This window comes from Ochotona princeps, chromosome 19, assembly GCF_030435755.1.
Source record: "Ochotona princeps isolate mOchPri1 chromosome 19, mOchPri1.hap1, whole genome shotgun sequence".
Lineage (NCBI taxonomy): Eukaryota > Metazoa > Chordata > Mammalia > Lagomorpha > Ochotonidae > Ochotona > Ochotona princeps.
This window is the reverse complement of record NC_080850.1, coordinates 37,461,393-37,481,661: the sequence shown is the minus strand read 5'-3', so window position 1 is coordinate 37,481,661 and position 20,269 is coordinate 37,461,393. Positions and strand designations below refer to the sequence as shown.

General features: G+C 39.4%; 1 protein-coding gene across 8 annotated transcripts in view; it reads right to left on the bottom strand.

Moving 5' to 3' along the window:
- The window catches only part of RAPGEF6 (Rap guanine nucleotide exchange factor 6), a 153,013-nt gene that overhangs the window by 41,246 nt on the left and 91,498 nt on the right, over positions 1–20,269 (bottom strand). For all 8 annotated transcript variants that reach the window (XM_058677723.1, XM_058677720.1, XM_058677726.1 and 5 more), the window contains 3 exons: positions 17,158–17,398; positions 8,633–8,790; positions 27–267 (listed from right to left, as the gene is read on the bottom strand). In XM_058677723.1, coding sequence (XP_058533706.1) covers positions 27–267; positions 8,633–8,790; positions 17,158–17,398 — 640 coding nt within the window. The remainder of the gene's footprint in view (positions 1–26; positions 268–8,632; positions 8,791–17,157; positions 17,399–20,269) is intronic.

The following is a 20,269-nucleotide window of genomic DNA, read 5'->3' as shown; positions in this document are numbered from 1 at the left end:
GCACATTCATCAATAGGCATGCTTACCTTCCATTCAGTTGAATTCTGTCAGCTAACTTGGAGAATTGGTCTGGAAGTCTTCTCTGCTTTATGACTCCCTCAGGTGTAACAGAAACTTCACACAGGGAGTAAGTGTCAGATGCGCCAGTCAAGCCAAATTCATGCACAGCATGACAAACCACTTCTTTCGCTGTAGTATCTTTACTGATGATAATGTAGCAACTCTGCTGGTCTGCTTTGAATACTCTTATAACTTGATCAGGAATATCTACATAAACACAAATATGTCACTTATTTTCAAGAAAATTACTTTTAAGATCTCCACAGAGCAATCTGGAATACAATAATTTTTCTAACTATTTCTACTTCAGGTAGCAGATGAAAAGAAATCATGATTACATTTATTGATGAGTTAAGCAAATGTACCAATTTTGGACAAGTGATATAAAATGTATTTTACAAGTGATAAACATTAGAATCATGACATACATATAATTTGGAAAGCAAAAATATTCTCACGCAGTATATTATAAATACTGACTTGATTAAATGTTCTATAATTTTATCTTGAATTATAGTCCTTTATAAAATGACTAATGTATTTCAATTATTCAAGCCTCTAATGATATTCAGCCTTTTTTTTTTTAAGATTTATTTATTTTTATTGGAAAGGCAGATATATAGCGAGAGGAGAGGCAGAGAGGAAGATATTCTGTCCGATGGTTCACACCCCAAGTGGCCACAATGACTGGAGCTGAGCCAATCCAAAACCAGGAGATTCTTCCAGGTCTCCCACACAGGTGCAGGGTCCCAAGGCTTTGGGCCGTCCTCCACTGCTTTCCCAAGCCACAGGCAGGGAGCTGGATGGGAAGCAGTGCTGTCAGGATTAGAACTGGCACCCCTATGGGATCCTGGCTTGTTCAAGGCGAGGACTTTAACCACAAAGCTATTGCGCCGGGCCCCAGTCATTTTCTATTATCATAAATAACATAATATAAAAATTATCACCCCTATTTCAAATGCTCATTTGATCCTGCCAAAGCAACCACAGACTCAAAACTCAGTAGCTGCATAGCAGCCTAACTTTAAAGTTAATTTTTTTAAAAGATTTTTATTATTATTGGAAAGCCAGATATACAGAGAGGAGGAGAGACAGAGAGAGGAAGATCTTCCATCCGATGATTCACTCCCCAAGTGAGCCGCAACGGGCCGGTGAGCGCCGATCCGATGCCGGGAACCAGGAACCTCTTCCAGGTCTCCCACACGGGTGCGGGGTCCCAAAGCTTTGGGCCTTCCTCGACTGCTTTCCCAGGCCACAAGCAGGGAGCTGGATGGGAAGTGGAGTTGCCGGGATTAGAACCAGCGCCCATATGGGATCCCAGGGCTTTCAAGGCGAGGACTTTAGCTGTTAGGCCACTGTGCCGGGCCCAACTTTAAAGTTAATTTTGAAGGCCCATGAATGATGTAAATATCCATATGGTCCATGGCAAAAAAAAGGTTCTCTACCCTAATACACTTTGGCAGGCAAACTGATAATCTTCTTAGGGAGAACCCTTACCAAGACAATTTCCATGATTCTGCCAAATTGTCCCCTTAAAACCACACAGTGTAAGCATAAACTTGGTCACATCTCAATTAAAATTATTAATGTTTTGGTATCCCATTTTGAAAGTCTTCTCTATTTCCTCCCTCTAAATATATTCCCATATTTTGGTTTGCATTTGTTGGTAATTAGTAATGAATTAATGAAATTAAGGAAATTTCAATGAAATAAAAAAGATGAGACTGACTCCCAGAACTGGAAGGTTCAATTGATGTCTAAACATCAATTTAACTTGAGGGAGGAGTCTAAGTCAATGCACATTAAATGTTCTCTGTGTGTCTACTGTCAAGTTGGAAACAGAATGCCTCATTTACTCACATTCTTAAGGGATTCATGAAATGGTCTTTCCCTGATATATTCAAGGATTGAAGTCACCAAATGCCTCTTACGCAGGTTCCCTGTGAGTGAGTCAGCCCTAAGTACACGGCTGACACCATCATGTTTCTGAGGCTGTGAGGCTTACAGTCTGTCTGAAACACCAAGGTCAGACACGCTGCCCCACCCTGGGCTGCATCATTATGGCAAACAGATGGAGACTGCAGTCGGCTGAGAGTCAGACACTGGACAGAGATGCTTCATCAGCCTTTTTGACAGTGTGCTGCTACTGCCTGTCTGGCTCCCAACCTCCTCAGAAATACAAGTCCCAGCTGTGCTGGGCCCCACAGCTGGATGAATTCACCAGGTTTCTGGGGGTGGAGGCTCAGCCAATGATACCAGTTAAGCTTGGAAATAGGGAGATGCTTTTTTCTTTTTTCTATTTTGAAAGGACTGCAGGAGCCCAAGCACTTGGGCCATCTTCTGCTGCTTTCCAACACATTAGCAAGGAGCTGGATGAAAAGTAGAGCAGTGTTCTACCATAGCTAGAATCAGTGCTCACAGCCAGAGGCGATGGCACATGGACTTGTGCCACACCATCACCTAGAGAGAGATCTTCACTCACTCCTCTTGGTATTCCAGACCCTGACTCACCAAACCGGCATGGGAACTGGCACACACAGCACCTATATACTGTAAGGTGCATCTTACCCAACACTGTCAGAGTGACACTCTGTTACAGCCATTTGTTCCCTAGGTGAAGGACAAACTGCTAAGCAGTAAAGTCTTCAACAGATCTGCAAATGGGATCACCCAAACCGTAAAAACCCAAACTCTGATGAATCTCCCAAGAAGCCAACATGGAAAATTACGAGGTATTAGAGAAAAAGGTGTCTCTACATGGATACCACCGACAGTGTAAATCTTTTTTGATTTTAGAATTACTGCATTTATAACTCCATAACATTCTTCATAAACATGGCTGTTGTCAGTGGGAGAATCACACATGAAGAGTCTCAAAAAGTTCAGGGAAAAGGTAATTTTTGACTTTAAAAATATTTTGCACTAAAATTTTCAAAATTTCAATTTCCATGAACTTTCTGACGTACCATTTAAATGCAAATTAGCACAGTATTCAGTGCACGTTCAAATGTTGACTGGATAAATTAAAAATACGAAGTTGGAACAAAGTTAAATAAAAAAGATGAATAATTTAAATTCTAGGTGTGAAGCTGCAATGCACTTATGGAAAACAACATCTAAGACTGAGAACACAGTATTTCTTAGTCTTAATAGTCACACTTCATTTTTTAGAAACCTTATACGATAGGTAAATCAAGAGCAGGGTAAGAACCTTAGACATATGGATTATCACTGCTAACTACAATCCTGCACATGGGCACACACACACACTGAAAGATTTATGGAATGACCCTGAAACTACAGTAAAATCAGAGTAATCTTTCTGTGTTTAATGTCATCTTTAAAAAGCTTGCCTTTTCATTTTGCTTTAACTTGTTAAAGGCTGAACAGAGACACATGAAGGCCTGTTAGGTGTCAGTTTGACAAATGGCAACATTGTGTCTGCTCTGCTGGAATTTACATTCAAGAGGTAAAGGCTAGTTCAAAGCAAATAATGCACAGAGGAAAGTGCCACAAAGCAAACAAAGGGTAGTGGGGTAGTGGGACCGGTACTCTGAATTCTGTTTACTCTGAATTCTGTTAAGAGTCAGCAGGGTAGTGGGACCGGGTACTCTGAATTCTGTTAAGAGACAAGCAGCAAGTTCTTTTCACGACTGCAGCCCCTAAAAGCAAAATCTGTATGACTGTGCAAGTGTTCATATAATGAGATAAAACAAATCTCCACACAATTTTTACTGCTGAAATTCAAAATATTGCAAACAGAATGTTTAAAGACAAGTAAACAAAGACTTACACAACATTGCAAGTAACCACTAATGAGGAACTGGCTAAAAAAAATCAGCTTAACCAAGAAGTTTATTAGAATGATACAATTTGATGTAGAAAAACAATCAAAATGAAATGGGTAAGGGGAAGAAAACTGTAGCATTTCAATTAAGGTGAAGGCAATGGTACATATATTTTATATAAAATCAAGTGCACAAAGGATAAACAAATTACAATTATAAATTCTGGAGAGTGTAGACTTTCATATTCTATCACCTTCCTCTAGTTTTTAAAAATACTATGATTACAGGTTCCTTTATAGAAAAAGATTAGTAAAAATCCAAAATAAAGAGTAACTATTTATTACTGTAAATGAATTAGATAAAGGTATGTACTATTAAATGAAAATAAAGAGTAAGCAAGAAGTTTTAAATGCAGATTCAGACTAAAGAAAATACACAAAAAAATTACTCAGAGACTGTCACGGGTCCTTTATGCCACCACTTGCAATGCCAGTATCCTCTACCCACTGGTTTCAGTCCTGTTGGCTCCACTACCGCCTCCCTGCTAACGTACCCAGGAAGGCAGTGGACAATGACCCAATGAGTCCACCACCCACATGGGAGGTCTGGGTGGAGTTCCAGTGAACTAGAGGATGCAAGATCTCTCTCTTCCTCCCTCTGTGTCATTTTGACTACTAAACAAAATTTATCTTAAACAGTTTCAAACTCCATGATGGCTATCGTTTGAATTCTTCAGGTTTCACCTTTATATGTCAAAGAACTCCAAAACATCACAGTTACAGAAAAGCATATATACTCTAACTCCACACCAATATAAAGCATATTTTCAAAAGAAATGATTAAAAGGATCAATGCCAATTAATACTGGCTATTTTGCAAACTGAAAGAAAAGCTGTCATTTGACTGTTTATCACTTGACTTTCAAAAAGCAACAAGCCACAACACACAGACATAAGCAACAGAACACCATGATACTTACAGTACAGACCGACGGCTACAGGCAGCAAAAATAAAGCAAAATCATAAAACAATCAGCAATCAGGAACAAACTATTAAACAGTTCTGCAAGTCTGCCGAGGAGTTTCACTTAATACCAACTTAAAACATGCAGCATAATGCTGAGCTCAAGGATCAATAATGTGAACCAAACTTTGCTGATGTCACACACATATGACAATATACGTATTTATTGTATATAACTAAATTTCAGTGCTTATTGTATATTATTGCATGGAGCACTGAATCTGGAATTAATTGTTGTATTTTTCTCAACATATATACAAATACCACTGTTACCATGTAGAAGGTCTTTCACAAAGTCACACATTTGGGGATTTAAATGCAATGTTTAAGTTAAATACCTATCATATTTTTGTTTATATTGCTGGTGTGTGGGCACTGTTCTACACAGGCACAGCAGCCATTCCCTGAACACACTCAGAAACGCACCTTCAGCTCTTCACACTTTATACAATCCATCTCAAATCAAGCTGAACAGCATCTCTTCAGAGACCTCAATTTTAGCTCCCACAAATATAAGAATTTCAACTGCTTTCCTTAGTTCTCCCAGCTAAGTCAGCCAGTTACTTCCCTCATCTCTTCTTAAAATCCCAACCTTTTCTCCTGTTTCAGACCAACTTCCTATACAAATGGCAAAAACAGAGCAATAAAAACAATTAACTCTAGTAATCCTATGTCCCTAAATACTTATCAAAGGACGCTTTTTGAATCTGAGTTTCAGCAGCCTGGAAATATTCTGCACATCATCTATGGATGTTTAAGAAGCACACAATCACACATAAAAATATGGAAACAAATTTCTAACCTATAAAAAGGCAAATAAACTCCAGAAAAATAGGAAAGATGAACAAAACATCTAATCACCCAAGCAGGCAAAAACAGAGAGTCCTGCAGGAACATGCCATCCTCGGGCATGACAGAGCAGAAGACTTGACAAGGCAGTTCATCTCGGGGACATCCCTCCAGCCTGAAAGGAACTGCCTGCATACACCAGAAACGCAACCCACTTTGCAAATGGGTTTTATGATGCTTCAGCTTGCTTTCATACTAAAACAAGGAGCAATTAACTTGAAGCCTTGATAACAATGCTTACATTAATTTTTGATCAAACAACCTACTACAAAAACCACTGCAAGTTTCTAAGCAAAGTAATGTCTCATTAAAATCTCCATTCTAGAATGTTTCTTCTGTGTTTATCTGGTTTAGCATTTTAAGCATTAAGTAGTGTTGGATTTTATCAGCTTCCTTCTCGGCATGTAATGAGACAATCATACGGTTTTTAATTCTTCCTTTTCTTGATGCAGTGTATCACATTTATCCATTTGTTAAACCATCCCTGCATGAAAGTGGTAAACCCCACCTGCTCCGGATTAATGATAGGTCTGATGTATTGTTGGATTGTGTTGGCTAGTATTTTGCTGAGCATTTTTAAAGATTTATTTATTTTATTACAAAGTCAGATATACAGAGATGAGGAAAGACAGAGAGAGGAAGATATTCCATCCGATGTTTCACTCCCCAAGTGAGTGCAACAGCCGGTGCTGCGCCGATCCGAAGCCAGGAGCCAGGAACCTCTTCCGGGTCTCTCACACGGGTGCAGGGTCCCAAAGCCTTGGGCCGTCCTCGACTGCTTTCCCAGGAAGCAGGGAGCTGGATGGCAAGTGGAGCTGCCGGGATTAGAACCGGCGCCCATATGGGATCCTGGGGCGCTCAAGAAGAGGACTTTAGCTGCTAGGCCACGCCGCCGGGCCCTGTTGAGCATTTTTAAATCTATGTTCATCGGGGATATTAGTCTGTAGTTCTCTTTTTCTACATTTTCTACCTTTGCTGATACCTACAATGCCATGTTACACTTAAATAGCAGAATGTTAAACTTTCAGCTGTTACTAAAGAACTATATAACTGTGATTATGTGGGGAGAAAATGGCAGGAGAGGAGAACAGGGAGGGAGGAAGGAGGAGGCGGCGGAATCCCTATAGCTACAGAACTGCGTCATGGAAAATAATAAAAAAGAAAAAGAAAATCTTTATTCTAGAAAGAACTCTGGACCATGAAGCAAATGAATAGGTTTGGTTATCTCTAGTGGTTAAGTGAAATAAAAAGGAAGCAACAAAGTACAGAAAAATATTCACTAAATGTTGCTTCCACATTATGCCCCTGGGTGTTTCATGTAAGTTACTTAAGCATGAGATGAACTTTATTATTACAGTTCCTTCTAACACTGAGATTTATGTAATCGAGTTTTCTTCCTTCTTACACTAGTTGCTAGGAACTTCCTAGAGTTAAAAACCAGAGCTGAGTTACAGCTACACTGATCTTTGTAGAAGCATTTTTGCTTTCTCTCCTTACTCAATTGCATATTTACAATTTTAAAAATGTATCTTTAAGAGCCCTTTAAAAAAAGATTTATTTAAGAGGCAGATTAACAGAGAAGGACAGAGAAATTGCACATGTGTTGTGTAAGAAAGAAAGAAAGAAAGAAAGGAAGGAAGGAAGGAAGGAAGGAAGGAAGGAAGGAAGGAAGAAAGAAAGAAAGAAAGAAAGAGAGAGAGAGAGAGAGAGAGAGAGAGAGAGAGATAATGTTCTATCTGCTGGATCACTCCTCAAATGGCCATAATGGCTGTAGTTGAGCCAATCCAAAACTAGCAGCGAAGAACTTCAAGTCTCCCAAATGGGTGCAGGATTCCAAGGCTTCAAGCTATCCTCTTCCTCTGCTTTCTCAGGGAATAAGCAGAGAACTGGATCAGAAGTGGGGCATTGGGACAGAAACTGGTGCCCATATGGGATGCCTGTGCTTCAAGTGGAGGATTAACCTGTAATGCCACTGTGCCGCTCCCAATTTTACATTATTTGTGTCTTTTACAGAAAGTCACATCATATTTCTCTGTCATCAATACTCAGATGTGGAAAAATTAACTTTACACCCCAAACTGAAATTTAAAACCATGAAAAAGATGCTCTAATAATATAATAAAAATGCATGACAAAAACCATTTCAGCTTCAGATATTGGGGGAAATATACATAGTTTTAGAAAACTATTAGCATATTTCTGTAAATCACAGAGGAAGCTAAGTAAGGCCACTTAAAAAATAATGTACCTTTGGGCCCGGCGGCATGGCCTAGCGGCTTAAGTCCTCGCCTTCAACGCGCCAGGATCCCACATGGGTGCCAGTTCTAATCCCAGCAGCTCCACTTCCCATCCAGCTCCTTGTCTGTGGTCTGGGAAAACAGTAGAGGATGGCCCAAAGCTTTGGGATCCTGCACCCGTGTGGGAGACCTGGAGGAAAGTTCCTGGCTCCTGGCTTTGGATTGGCACAGCACCGGCTATTGTGGTCACTTGGGGAGTGAATCACTGGATGGAAGATCTTCCTCTCTGTCTCTCCTCCTCTCTGTATATCTGACTTTCCATTAAAAAAAAATAAATCTTTTAAAAAATAAATAATGTACCTTCTTGTCCTGACAAAACATCCTGTTTGTCTGTAAAGTGTCTCTCTCTATTGCTTAGAAAAGTATTAGCAAAAGAAACCCAATGTGTGGAAAGAGGAGGGTCATTTTTGTTTTAACTGTAGTTCTGTTTCATTCTGGAGGCCCTAACTCCTAAGATTAAAAAGATTAAAAATACACATTTTTTTCTTTTAGTTTTTACACCATGTTAAAAACTAGAAATGAAGAAAACTACTGGTAGATCTGGCATTTGCACAAAGTTTAATTATTTATTTGTTCATCTGGTACCGCAGCAACATAAGATCACATAAGCTTTACCTGAAGGGTTGGAAAAATCCAGCATGCTCGTGGTGGGCTGCAGGAGGTCAGGACTGCTGGAGGAGAGGGTCCCAGGAATGGGCATGATGGCCAGACTGTGCCTGCAGTGCCTTGTTCCCACAATGCTGTCATCCTGTGACTGGCTCAGGCCTCCATCACTTCAAAAGAATGTCACACATCACTTTAAAGTAATTGAAGGCATTCACGTAGTAAGCCCTTGTTCTTTACACACTAAAAACTAACAAAATTAACTCCATATGGCAATTTCAGCAGTAAGATAAAAATGTTAAAGCAATTACAAAATGACAACTGTAATTATGAAAACAGCCATAAATTATCTTCAACAGTTATATTTAAATACAACTGACACTACCTGTATTATCTTAAAGAAATTATCATGTTAGTATCTACTGGTTTGAGTACAGAAGCTCAATGGAGTCCCTTAAAGTAGTGCACGAGTGTTTGCATCCAACACACACAGCTGCCAGACAGGAACATATCCTGGCTTTAACCGCTTTCTTTTGGTGACCCTTCAGGCAAAGGACAAAGCTGGTTTAAACTCGAACCTAAATTATGGCAGGCTGCAGGTAACAATACAAACAAACTCAACTGACAAACTAAGAGTTTTTAAGATACAGAAGAAACACAGATATCAACAGAAGGGGGAGTTTTTGGTCTTTAAACTATTCAAAAGGTGTTATTCCTTCTGTGATCTCTCAAAAATAAACATTTGGCTGTTTTCTAGACAAAAAACAAACCAAAACAGAAAGCAAGTTGGCTAAAGCAAATTCCCTTGAATGGTTTCAAACAAACTAATTAAATGATCATACCTAGGTAGTCAATTTTTTCTGTTAGAATGTTTTAAAAAGCATCACACAGGCAACTCACAAAAGTACAATCAAAGAAACATAACACATTTTTATTTATGCTTTAGATAACCTCAGAGATAATGTTAGCTTAAATTTCAAGCACAACCCTAATCAAGAGACAGTTGTACAACACCACAACACAGCAATAAAAAAAAATCTGTGTCTATCTGCATTTCTCTGCCTTTACAATGAATTAAAAATTTTTCAAAGTTTAAAAAAAGATTCACACTGGCATCTTTAGTCAAACACTGTTTCTGTCTAGGGTTGCAGATAAACTGGTATTAATGTCCTCAGTTGATGACTTCCAGCAGCTGCCATACACAGTCTACAGAATACTTACCTTTTACCACGGAAAGGATTATGAACAGCTATAAAAATTAAAACTGCAGAAAATATGCTACAATTATAGAATTTATTCAGATTAGGAAACTGTGCAAGACGAGAGGAAGTGTTAAGAAAGCTAACGAGACGTTAGCAAGGAAAAGAGGCCAGAACAAGATGTGAGGAGTCAGGGAGAAGCCTGAGGCATGGGAGAAAACCAAGAGTGGTGCTTCAAGAACAAGCCAGGCATCAAGACGGATCCGAGGGATGGCTGCTGGACCCCACGTTTGTTTTCCTCACTTCCAAGTGTGAACAATACTGTTTACCTCTAGACAACTGCAAGAATTAAATCAAGGGACACAGGAGTCTGGGCACAGAGGAAAACGGGGCTGCTATTTTTAGAACTGATGTTTAGCTTCGCTGCTGACCCCTATGCCACACAGTAGAGTCCTTCAGTCTGATCCCAGCTTCCTGCCAATGCAGACAGCCAGGCAAGGTGACTCAGCGAACCAGCTTCCTACCATGCACAGAGACCTGGCATCCCCAGCTCAGCCCCGTCACTGCAGGTATTTGTGGAATAAATCAGTAGCTCTCTGCTTCTCCATGAAGTGCTTTAAAACGTCAGCAGAAGAGAGTACTTTCCCTAAAACTGAGAGCAGTATAAACTTGGGAAAAATATTATACTTGTTTACACTGAGAAGTACAGGGGATAGGGAACTACAGAAACCGGACATATTTTTCCAGGGAGAGCATACAGTCTAATCTGACTGGTATGGTGTCAGAGCGGAGTTAAGCTGCCTCGGCAGTGCAGGCAGGCCTTCTTAGAGCACCAGTTCAAGTCCCAGCTGTTCCACCTCAGATACAGCTCTTGAAGGTGCCACGATGGCACCCGGGTAGGTGACAGGGATGGAGCTCTGGACTACTGGCCATTGTGGCCACTAGGGAGAACACCAGTAGACCTTTCTCCCTTCTCTGCCACTTTGCCTTTCAAATAAATAAATCTGAGAGAAAAATATCCACTGTATTTGATAATTTGTGCTTATCCCAACTTGGCTCTTTGCAATCAGAGTTCCACTCCTAGAGATCAGGCAAGGGGGAAAAAGATGGAAGATTCTCATAAACACTAACATTCTGGAGAAATTAAAGAGTAAAACTAGGACTTAGTTTTCAAAATAAGAGCTGCCTATTTATAAACACTAATTATATCAACAAAGGCAAAATTAAAGAGGTCTTATTAATAAAGTAAAAGCAATTTTAACAGTGTTAAAGTTATGTGGTTTAGGGATGAGAGCTGTAGCACAACAGATTAAGACTCTGCTTGCCATGCTGGCAGCCCATCTCAGCATTGATTTAAGTGGCGGTTCCACCATTTCCAACCCAGCTCCCGACTAAATATCCCAAGAAAGCAGTGGAACATGCCCAAGAATTCAGGGCACCATCATCCATTTGGGACCCCAATGGAATTTCAGGCTTTAGGCTTTAGTATGTTCCAGGCCTTGGCTACTGAGGAGAACTGCAGAGTGAACCAGTAGATAGAAAATTTCTCATCTCTGCACTTTAAAAAAAAAAAATTTATTTTATTGGAAAGGCAGATTTACAGAGAGGAGAGATAAAGAGAAAGATCTCCTGTCTGTTGAATCACTCTCCAACGAGCTGCAACAGCTGGAGCTGAGCCAATCCCAATCTAGAAGCAAGAAGCCTCCTCGGGGTCTCCCAAACCAGTGCAGGTCCCAAGGCTTTGGGCCATTCTCCACTGCTTTCCCAGACCACACGCAGGGAACTGGGAGGGCAGTGGAGCAGCCAGGACACGAACCAGCACCTAAATGGGATCCTGGTGCATTCTAGGCAAGGATTTAGACATCGGGCCATCCTGCTGCGCCCATCTCTGCATTTCAAATAAGCAAATAACTCCTTAAAAATATTTTGTATGAAAGGAAATTAGCTGTCTCAGTTGTATCAAACTGGAAGTCACTATGAAGACTAAATGCATGAAATACTAAAAGCTCTTAAACTTCTGATGCAACCAGAACATGAACTCTGCTTCTTAATCAATAGATACAACACTATACAATTAAGGTTGGGTAGAGCTGGTTACAAATGCACAGTAATGAAGGCATGAACATGGAACCATGTAACCAATCCATGCTATGGATGAAAATAGTATCTAATGGGCAAAATGTCCATGCTTGAAGCTGAATCGATACAGCCTGTTTGCCAAATAATTATGTCACTTCTTACCCAAACAGCCTCCTGAGGTGGTGATGTAATAGAAACAAGACAGTTTAAAAGATTCCTCAGTAATTCCTCAACATTAAATCTATTCAGAATAAACAGTTTCCAAATATGAAACTAAAAATGCCGTATAAATATCAACAAGCAAATGAAAATAACTCCAATGGTGAAAAGAAACAAAATGTATGTTGGCAAAAACTGGAGAAAAAAAATTAATTCCCAATATGCAAGGAAGCATACTTTGCTGCAAAGAGTAAGTACAAACATGTTTCTAAGGCAATCTGGACTAAATAAAACACAACAAAAGCTGAGTGATTTTAAAACTGGAAACCAGAATTCAAGAGTGACTCTCCTAAGGAGCACGGACACATCAGAGATGCTCAAAAGGCAGAGCTGAATTCATCAAAAACTAGAAAACTAAGTATTCCAAGCAGAAAGGCAAAGTGGAAATATGGCAAACAAGAAAGACAAATTGCTCTAAATTATACCTTATAAAAATCACAACTAAAACCCAGTTATTTTTTTTTTTGCCATTTTTTGGTGACATACAGTACTACTTATTTTACCAACCCTTGTAATCAGATACACAGGACACATCCCATTTTGTTTTACCTCAAATGCTACAACTAAAAATATCTGTACATGTGTTCATCAAATATATTATTAAAAATGGAACTAATGAATCAAAATTATGGCAATTTTTAAAGTTAAACTGTCATCGCTTTACAGAAAGATATCACAGTATGACCTTGTAATCTACCTTGTATTAACTGAAACAAATGGCATGTCATTTTATCTTGATGAGTATTGATACAGAATATCTGATTCAATCTCTACCTCTTTCCCATTAACATTTTGATTATTTTCCTGTTCTTTGCATCTAAAGGAATTTATATTTTAGTGTAGCAAAAGGAACTGTCTGACTTATCTTCAAATGATTAAGTGCTGAGTAATGTGACGTACATCTTTAAACATACAAAGCAACTAGTATGACGGTTAAACTTACACTTTAGGTCTCCCAAAGAAACAGGATATAGAAACCTTCATGACTTCACTAAAATTTTTTTTCCTCTAAATGTAACTGAAACATACCCACATTCAAAGTCAACAAACTCCTTATTAGCAGAAAGCAACAGAAAGTAAATGCTTGACTATTAAATGAAAAAAATTAATGTAAAAGAATTCTGTGCTGGGACTGATGTGGTGGTACAGCAAACTAAGCCTTTCCTTGTAGCACCGGCAACCTATATGGGCACCAGTTCCTGTCTCAGCTGCTCCACTTCTAATCCAGGTCCTTGTCCTGGGCCTGGGAAAGCAGCGGGGGATAGTCCCAACTCCTTGGGCCCCTGCATCTCGTGTCAAACTGGGATGAAGCTCCAGCCCCCCAAGCTTTGGACTGTACCAAATCAGCTATTTAGTGAATGAACCAGTGGATGGAGGACCTCTCTGTCTTCCCCCCTCTTTCAAGTAAAATAAAATGAATCTCGAGGGGGTGCTTCAACAATTGCTTCTGGAGTCACCAATTTCTACGCCTTCTGTTGTAACCAAAGACAGAATCTATGCACAGTTGCCACACCCCACGCTTCAGCAGACTGTGTAGAAATGAGACAGAATTAGCTGCCTGAAACCCGAGTGCAACTGGCTGGAATATGACACTAACAAGCTGAAGTGAATTATAATCACAATGTTCTCTGGGTGAGATGACACATGTCAACTGTCCTGTAGGTCAAAATGAGAAACAGTTTAAGATACATGTTTCAAGACCAAGCTCATTACAGTTTCACAGGAGAACTTCACACATCACTTTCTGAGAAATTCCACTTGTAAATCCTTCTCTGCCTCTGGCTCTCCATTGTTTTGCATTTTCATAGGGTAATTTCTGGTTATCCCAGACTGTCTACAACACTGTGGGCTAGCTTCTACAATAACCTCCTTACTCAACCACAACTGTAAGGAAAAAACTTTTTCTTACAGAATTTGCTAGGCTTTTAAATAATTCTCACATTTTTAAAGATCATTACAAATCACCCACCACAAAGAAAGTATTTACAAAAGAATGAGTAATGAATTTTGTAGAGAAGAAATGAGATTAAGAACAAAATTCTTCAAGTTCCCAATCATCTGTATCAAGTTAAATGATGTATTTCCAAGATTGTGAATAAGATTTCAGCAAAAAGAACATTTTTCCCTTTTTGCTTGAATTTAAAATACTTTTACACAATACAGTGGCACTGTTAGGTTTACTGGCAATGGGGAAAACAACTGTTGATACAAATTTCTAAATAAGAAATTCAAACCATTTTCTCTTTTTCTCAATGCTTTAAATTCTATTTTTAAAAAAGATCTATTCATTTTTATTGGAAAGGCAGATATACAGAGAGGAGGAGAGACAGAGAGGAAGATCTTCCATCCGATGGTTCACTCCCCAAGAGGCCACAACGGCCGGTGCTGAGGCCAATGCAAAGCCAGGAGCAAGGAGCCTCTTCCAGGTCTCCCACGCAGGTGCAGGTCTCAAGGGTTTTACCATCCTTGACTGCTTTTCCAGGCCACAAGCAGGGAGCTGGATGGGAAGCGGGGCTGCTGGGATTAGAACTGGCTCCCAGGGTCGGGCACAATAGCGTAGTGGTTAAAGTCCTCGCCTTGAACGCGCCAGGATTCCATATGGGCGCCGGTTCTAATCCCGGTAGTCCCAATTCCCAACCAGCTCCCCTGCTTGTGGCCTGGGAATGCAGCCGAGGAAGGCCCAAAGCTTTGGGACCCTACACCCACATGGGAGACCCGGAAGAAGCTCTGGGATCCTGGCTTTGGATTGGCTCAGCTCTAGCTATTGCAGTCATTTGGGGAGTGAATAATTGGATGGAAGATCTTCCTGTCTCTCCTCCTCTCTGTATATCTGACTTTCCAATAAAAATAAATAAAATCGTAAAAAAAACGTAACAAAATCAAACCAGCGCCCATATGGTATCCTGGGGCATTCAAGGCGAGGACTTCAGCCGTGTGCCAGGCCCTTAAATTTTATTTTATATAAAACTTACAAAGTCCAACAACAAACACAATAAATAGAACTGTCCATGCGTGTTTAAAATAAATATTTTTAAAAATACATCGGCGGAAAAATTTGCGCAACATGTGTGCAGACATGAGTGTTGATCAAAAAAGGAATCGGCAGTTCACACATCCCCAATATTACTACACTATCTGTCTCCTCTGGATATTCAGCCTCCAGGGTCTGCTATCACCTTGAGTTTGGCATCTGCAGCATTGCAACCATCCTACAATCCCGCCTAGAAACTTGCCCTCTTTCCCACTCAAAGAGTTGCTCTTTGCTCTCGATAATTACTCAATAAAGGATGTTTCAAGCTTTCCCCTACTGTCAGTTTTTTCCCTCATCCTATCCTCCTGCCTCCACCAGACACGGCTGCCCTTCAAGGAAACTGACTCCTGTCCGTAGCAAGTATTTTTTTTTCTATGAGCCTCTCTGGTACCCATTCTGTTGTCAAACCATTTCTACTACCACCCAGATCAAACACCTGCTTCTCCTTTCCAGTTCATGCCATCTAGCTGTCATTTCCCAAACGTCCTCATAATTGGCAAAATGTGAACAAACTGTCTTTGTTCACTGCCTTCCTCTTCACCTTGTTCTGCTGGTCATTCCCTATAATCCAAACCAACACAGAAGTCCTAAAGTGGCAGCTGTCTGACTTCTGACCACTTTTTCCTAAATCCTATTTCAGTTACCCAATTTTTGGTCGTAAAATTATCTTCAATAAACCCAGCAAAATTATATAACCAACAAGACTATCAATTCCAGATATTCTACTGTTTGACCTAGATACTCTAGCAATTCTTTGGCCTTCCCTTGTTTTCTAATACCCTTTCCAAGAGTTCCTTGGCCTGTTCGATTAGACTTCACAATCACTGTCTGGATATGAACAAGTGTGCTTTGCTTTCCTTCATTCTATTCAAATGACGAAGTATCAACTCTAGCTGAAAAACCCTGTCAGCTGGGTATAATGTTCTGGTGCATCACACTAAGCTGCCATCTGCAAAACTGGTATCCAATGTAAGTCCAGGTGCAAATCCTGGGTGTTTGCTTCTGGTCCAGCTCCCTGGAATTCCAAGCTCATGGCTGTTATCATTTGGGACAGTGAATCAGCAGGCAGATTTAAAATAAATCTTTAAAAACAAAACAGAACTATGCTTGTTGATACCTCTCCTCATCCCCTGTCTCTAGCACATCAAGATTGCTGGATATTTTCATCCTTGTAATACATGACCAAAAACAACGTAATACTTGACCCAAAACTCAACACAGAATCTCAGCACAAGACAAATGAAAACTACTGCTTCTTCTGAGATGCCTTCTGCTGTTCTGAAACAGACTATATCTTCAAGTTTCCAACTTTTCCTACCACATACTGTGAGAATTTTACTTTACATTGTATTGGTGGAGAGAAAATTTTTTTGGGGGGAGGATGAGAAAATCTTTGAGATTTTTAAAGAAACACTGAAGACTATATGTGCCTGAATATGCTTTCACTCTTTCACTGATTCACTCAATGTCTTGACTTCAACAAGTACTGCATTTGATTGGAAATTTTTTTATTATTTTGCTACTATAAAACACAGAAAAATATAATATTGCTCATCCTGAAATCTGACACGTCAGTGGACTGGTAAACAGCATTTCACAGAACTTAATTTGAATTTTAAATCTTTACATGTCACTCAAATTCAGGGTTATTTTACTACAAAACAGAAAACACATTTGATTTAAAAAAAAAGGCAGCAATAAATGTGTCCGGCTATTCAGGGTGTGTGAACTTAAAGACAGGAGTACTAAAATTGGTCCTAAAGCACATAAAAATCTATTTCATAAAATAAAACTGTCTTTGTAGAGTTGAAATGATGCTAATGGAAGGTTACATAATCTAACAGTGGTTAACTTCTCAGAAGTGACAGAAGTTCATGATTTCCTATTTAAATATTGCTGGAGAATTTCATGATTAATAGCTGTGCAAAAGAAAAACTGACCCAAGCCTCTTTTCCAAAACAAAAACTTTACACTCAATATGAAAATTGCTACATACTAATATTACCTACCTGAACAGTTTTGGAGGCAAGATACTAAATCGTGTTTTATCCAAAATTTTCCTGATTTTGTTTCTTCCTCCTGAAACAGTATTTGCTTTGACCTTCTTATTTGCTTTCTCCTGTGATGTTTGGTCAATATCCCCTGGCACATCCTGGATGGAATGACGATTACTTTTTTTTTCAGCGATTTTGGGAATATGAGGAATCCCGGACTTCTCCTGCTCAGCCCTGCTGAGTAGCTCTTTGAACACTGTGCAAATAAACAAACCAGTGACTTCTTTTTTTTCTCACTACAAAGTTTATATATCAACAAAGCTTAAGGATAAACACAGGTGCTTATTATCTGTTTTCTCAGAGCACCATTCAAACATCACATTTATACCTATCTTTTGTTTACCAGCTTCATTTGCTTAATTTTTCAGTTACCAGCATGATGGTATTTCTGATATCACCCAAAAGTGGTAACAGTAACTCACTTGAGGGCAACTGGAGAGGAAGTGGGTAGGTTGTTAACATGTTTGGAAACTACAGAAGTTCTTAGGTCGATACATATCAATACTCAATCAACATAGTGTATATCAAAGCAGCTGTTCAGATTCTGGTGACACATGATATGGTCAAATGAGAGCTGACCATTCTGGAGAGCTGTCAGAGAGGGCTCAGCCACAGGGGCTGCTGGGTGCAGCACACCTCGGAAATGCGCCCAATGAACCCAACCACAGACAGCGACCTTCTCCACTGCTTGGGAGTTAAAAGCAAGCAAGAGTTTCTCACAGCATCAAAGGACTGTAAGAAAAACACCTTCAGAGTTGCCATTACAGCAGTAACAGCTCAATTCTTAGCTCTAACATACGAATGTTTTTAAGGGTTTAACCAGGATGATGATACTGTATTAACAAACCACAGAACAACTACCAGAAAATACTTTTTTTACCTCAAAATAATAAAAACCACTAGGACTACTTTTTCAAAGATATTGTGCTTTAACAAAATATATTCTGTTCCTTTCAAAATCTTTTTCACAGGGGCTCGGCAGCATGGCCTAGTGGCTAAGGTCCTCAAAATCTTTTTCAAAATTTCACTTTATTTTTATTATTTTTCATACTATAAGCTGCTCAACATAAAAACGAAAAGTCAGGTGTGCGGAAAGTACAGCCTGCTTGGCCACATAAGGCTTGGCCAATCACTGGGTCTGGTCCTGGGAAGGCAACCATAGGAAAGCCTCTAAATTCAATGAAATCACAAGTGGCTAAGTTTTAAATTGATAATTTTGTAAGACCTGTCAATGTATTAATGTCCTAAATACCCAAATGCCCTTTGGTAGGGAAAAAAGCTCCCTACCCCAGATTTAATCCTTCTTTGTCAGCTTTCCCTTCTGTTGGTGTTGTACCTGAGAGTTCCACACAACATGATCTCAACTCCATTTCACTGTATGCCAGTTATTAGTGCTTTATTGGGGACTTCACATCTGAATGAAGCTGTTGTAGTTCCAGAAATATTTTCAAATATCTTTTAAATGCTCGTTCTCTTGCTTAGCAGCAAGAGACTGGTTGCCTGTGATACCCACAGCCTGTAGTGGCACTCTGCGTAACTCTTGCACAGTGAGTGACTTGCAATTCCTAACAGCTGCTTTGCAAACAAAAAACAAATGGCGGAGCTCTTTCTGAGGTCCTGGAAAAATGTAAAGAATCAGCTGCAGACAACCTTATAACAGGAACACAAGCAGATCAACTCAGATCAACAGGGGAGTCATCTTATGGTTCACTGTTATGTGACACACATCCAATGGTGTATCAGTAACCATTTCCAAAAATGTGATATATGTGTACATGAGCAGCAGGCCTTGGGTATTTTGCTTGGCTGATTGCATTCTACTGGGACAAAGGAGAAACTGACTGTGATGTCTCCCTTTCCGTGGCACCGTGTAACCATTAGCTTCTGTCACAAGTGTTTCAAGGGCATGGCTCCCTTGCCTTTTGCATTCCTCACATCAACTTTCTCTGTCTCCCACTTTCTGTGTTGTTAAACACTATGCTATGTTGACTACATTTTCATACATAACATTAGATCCCAGTTACCAACCATGTGGCAGGTACAAGATTTAAAAGTGTAAGGTCCTCTTAAGAACTCTAGCTGGAGAAACTAAAGCCTGGAGAGTTAGTTTCCCAAGGTAGCAGAGCAAGCTCAACTTCGTGTTTTTCAAAACTGGTATTCTGGTTTAACCAAACACCAGACACTTCAAGACATTAGTCCAAATCACAGAAAACAAACAAACAAAAACATGTGAAGGCTTACTTACACTATAATAAAATATTAATGGGAAATTGCCAAAACAAGTAAGTTGTGAATAACAAACTTCTAATAACACACTGTACATTTTTGTGTAAAAATGTTACTCATAGCTCCTTTGCTGTGTTCTCACCATACTGATACTTGAGTAAAGCATATATGAAATTTGCACTTCAAACTAAATCACTTGGGTGTTTTTGTTCTTGTTGTTGTTAGTTTTTAGGAAAGATACACTACAAGCTGATTTCATTAAACACAACAGGATTTCTGCTGAAATTCTGAGAGCAACAGTAGGCAGCCCTTAAGAAGTAAAAAGGGGAAAAAAATCTTAGGGTTGTGTACATTACAATTAGAGAAGTTAAGCGTTTATTTTAGTAACCATCCCAGTGGAGAGGAAGTGTGAGTTGTGCTGTTTTGTTTTGCTTTGTGCCTCACATTAGCTCCATCATTTAATGTATTTAATCACAATGAAACTTAAAACATTTGGAATTTCTCCTCTTTTTTATCCGAGTCCTTTTTGCTGAACTACATTCCAAATGTTTTAAGTTTGTAACACACAACTCATTAAATTCAATGCTTTACTCCATTTATTTCCATAAAACCTGGCTCTTACATTACTTCAGAAAACTAGCTGCAGGGTGAGAAGTTGACCAATTTGAAAACAAGCCAAATCTGACTTGTGTTTCATCAAGCACCTCCAGCAGAGTGCTTACCACACTGGAGACATCTCACGACTCCCTAACTGAATGCAGAAAACTTGGAGGTCAAGATACCAAAATCACAATTAAACACTAACAATGAAAAATGAAAATTCTAAAATAGAATAAACATG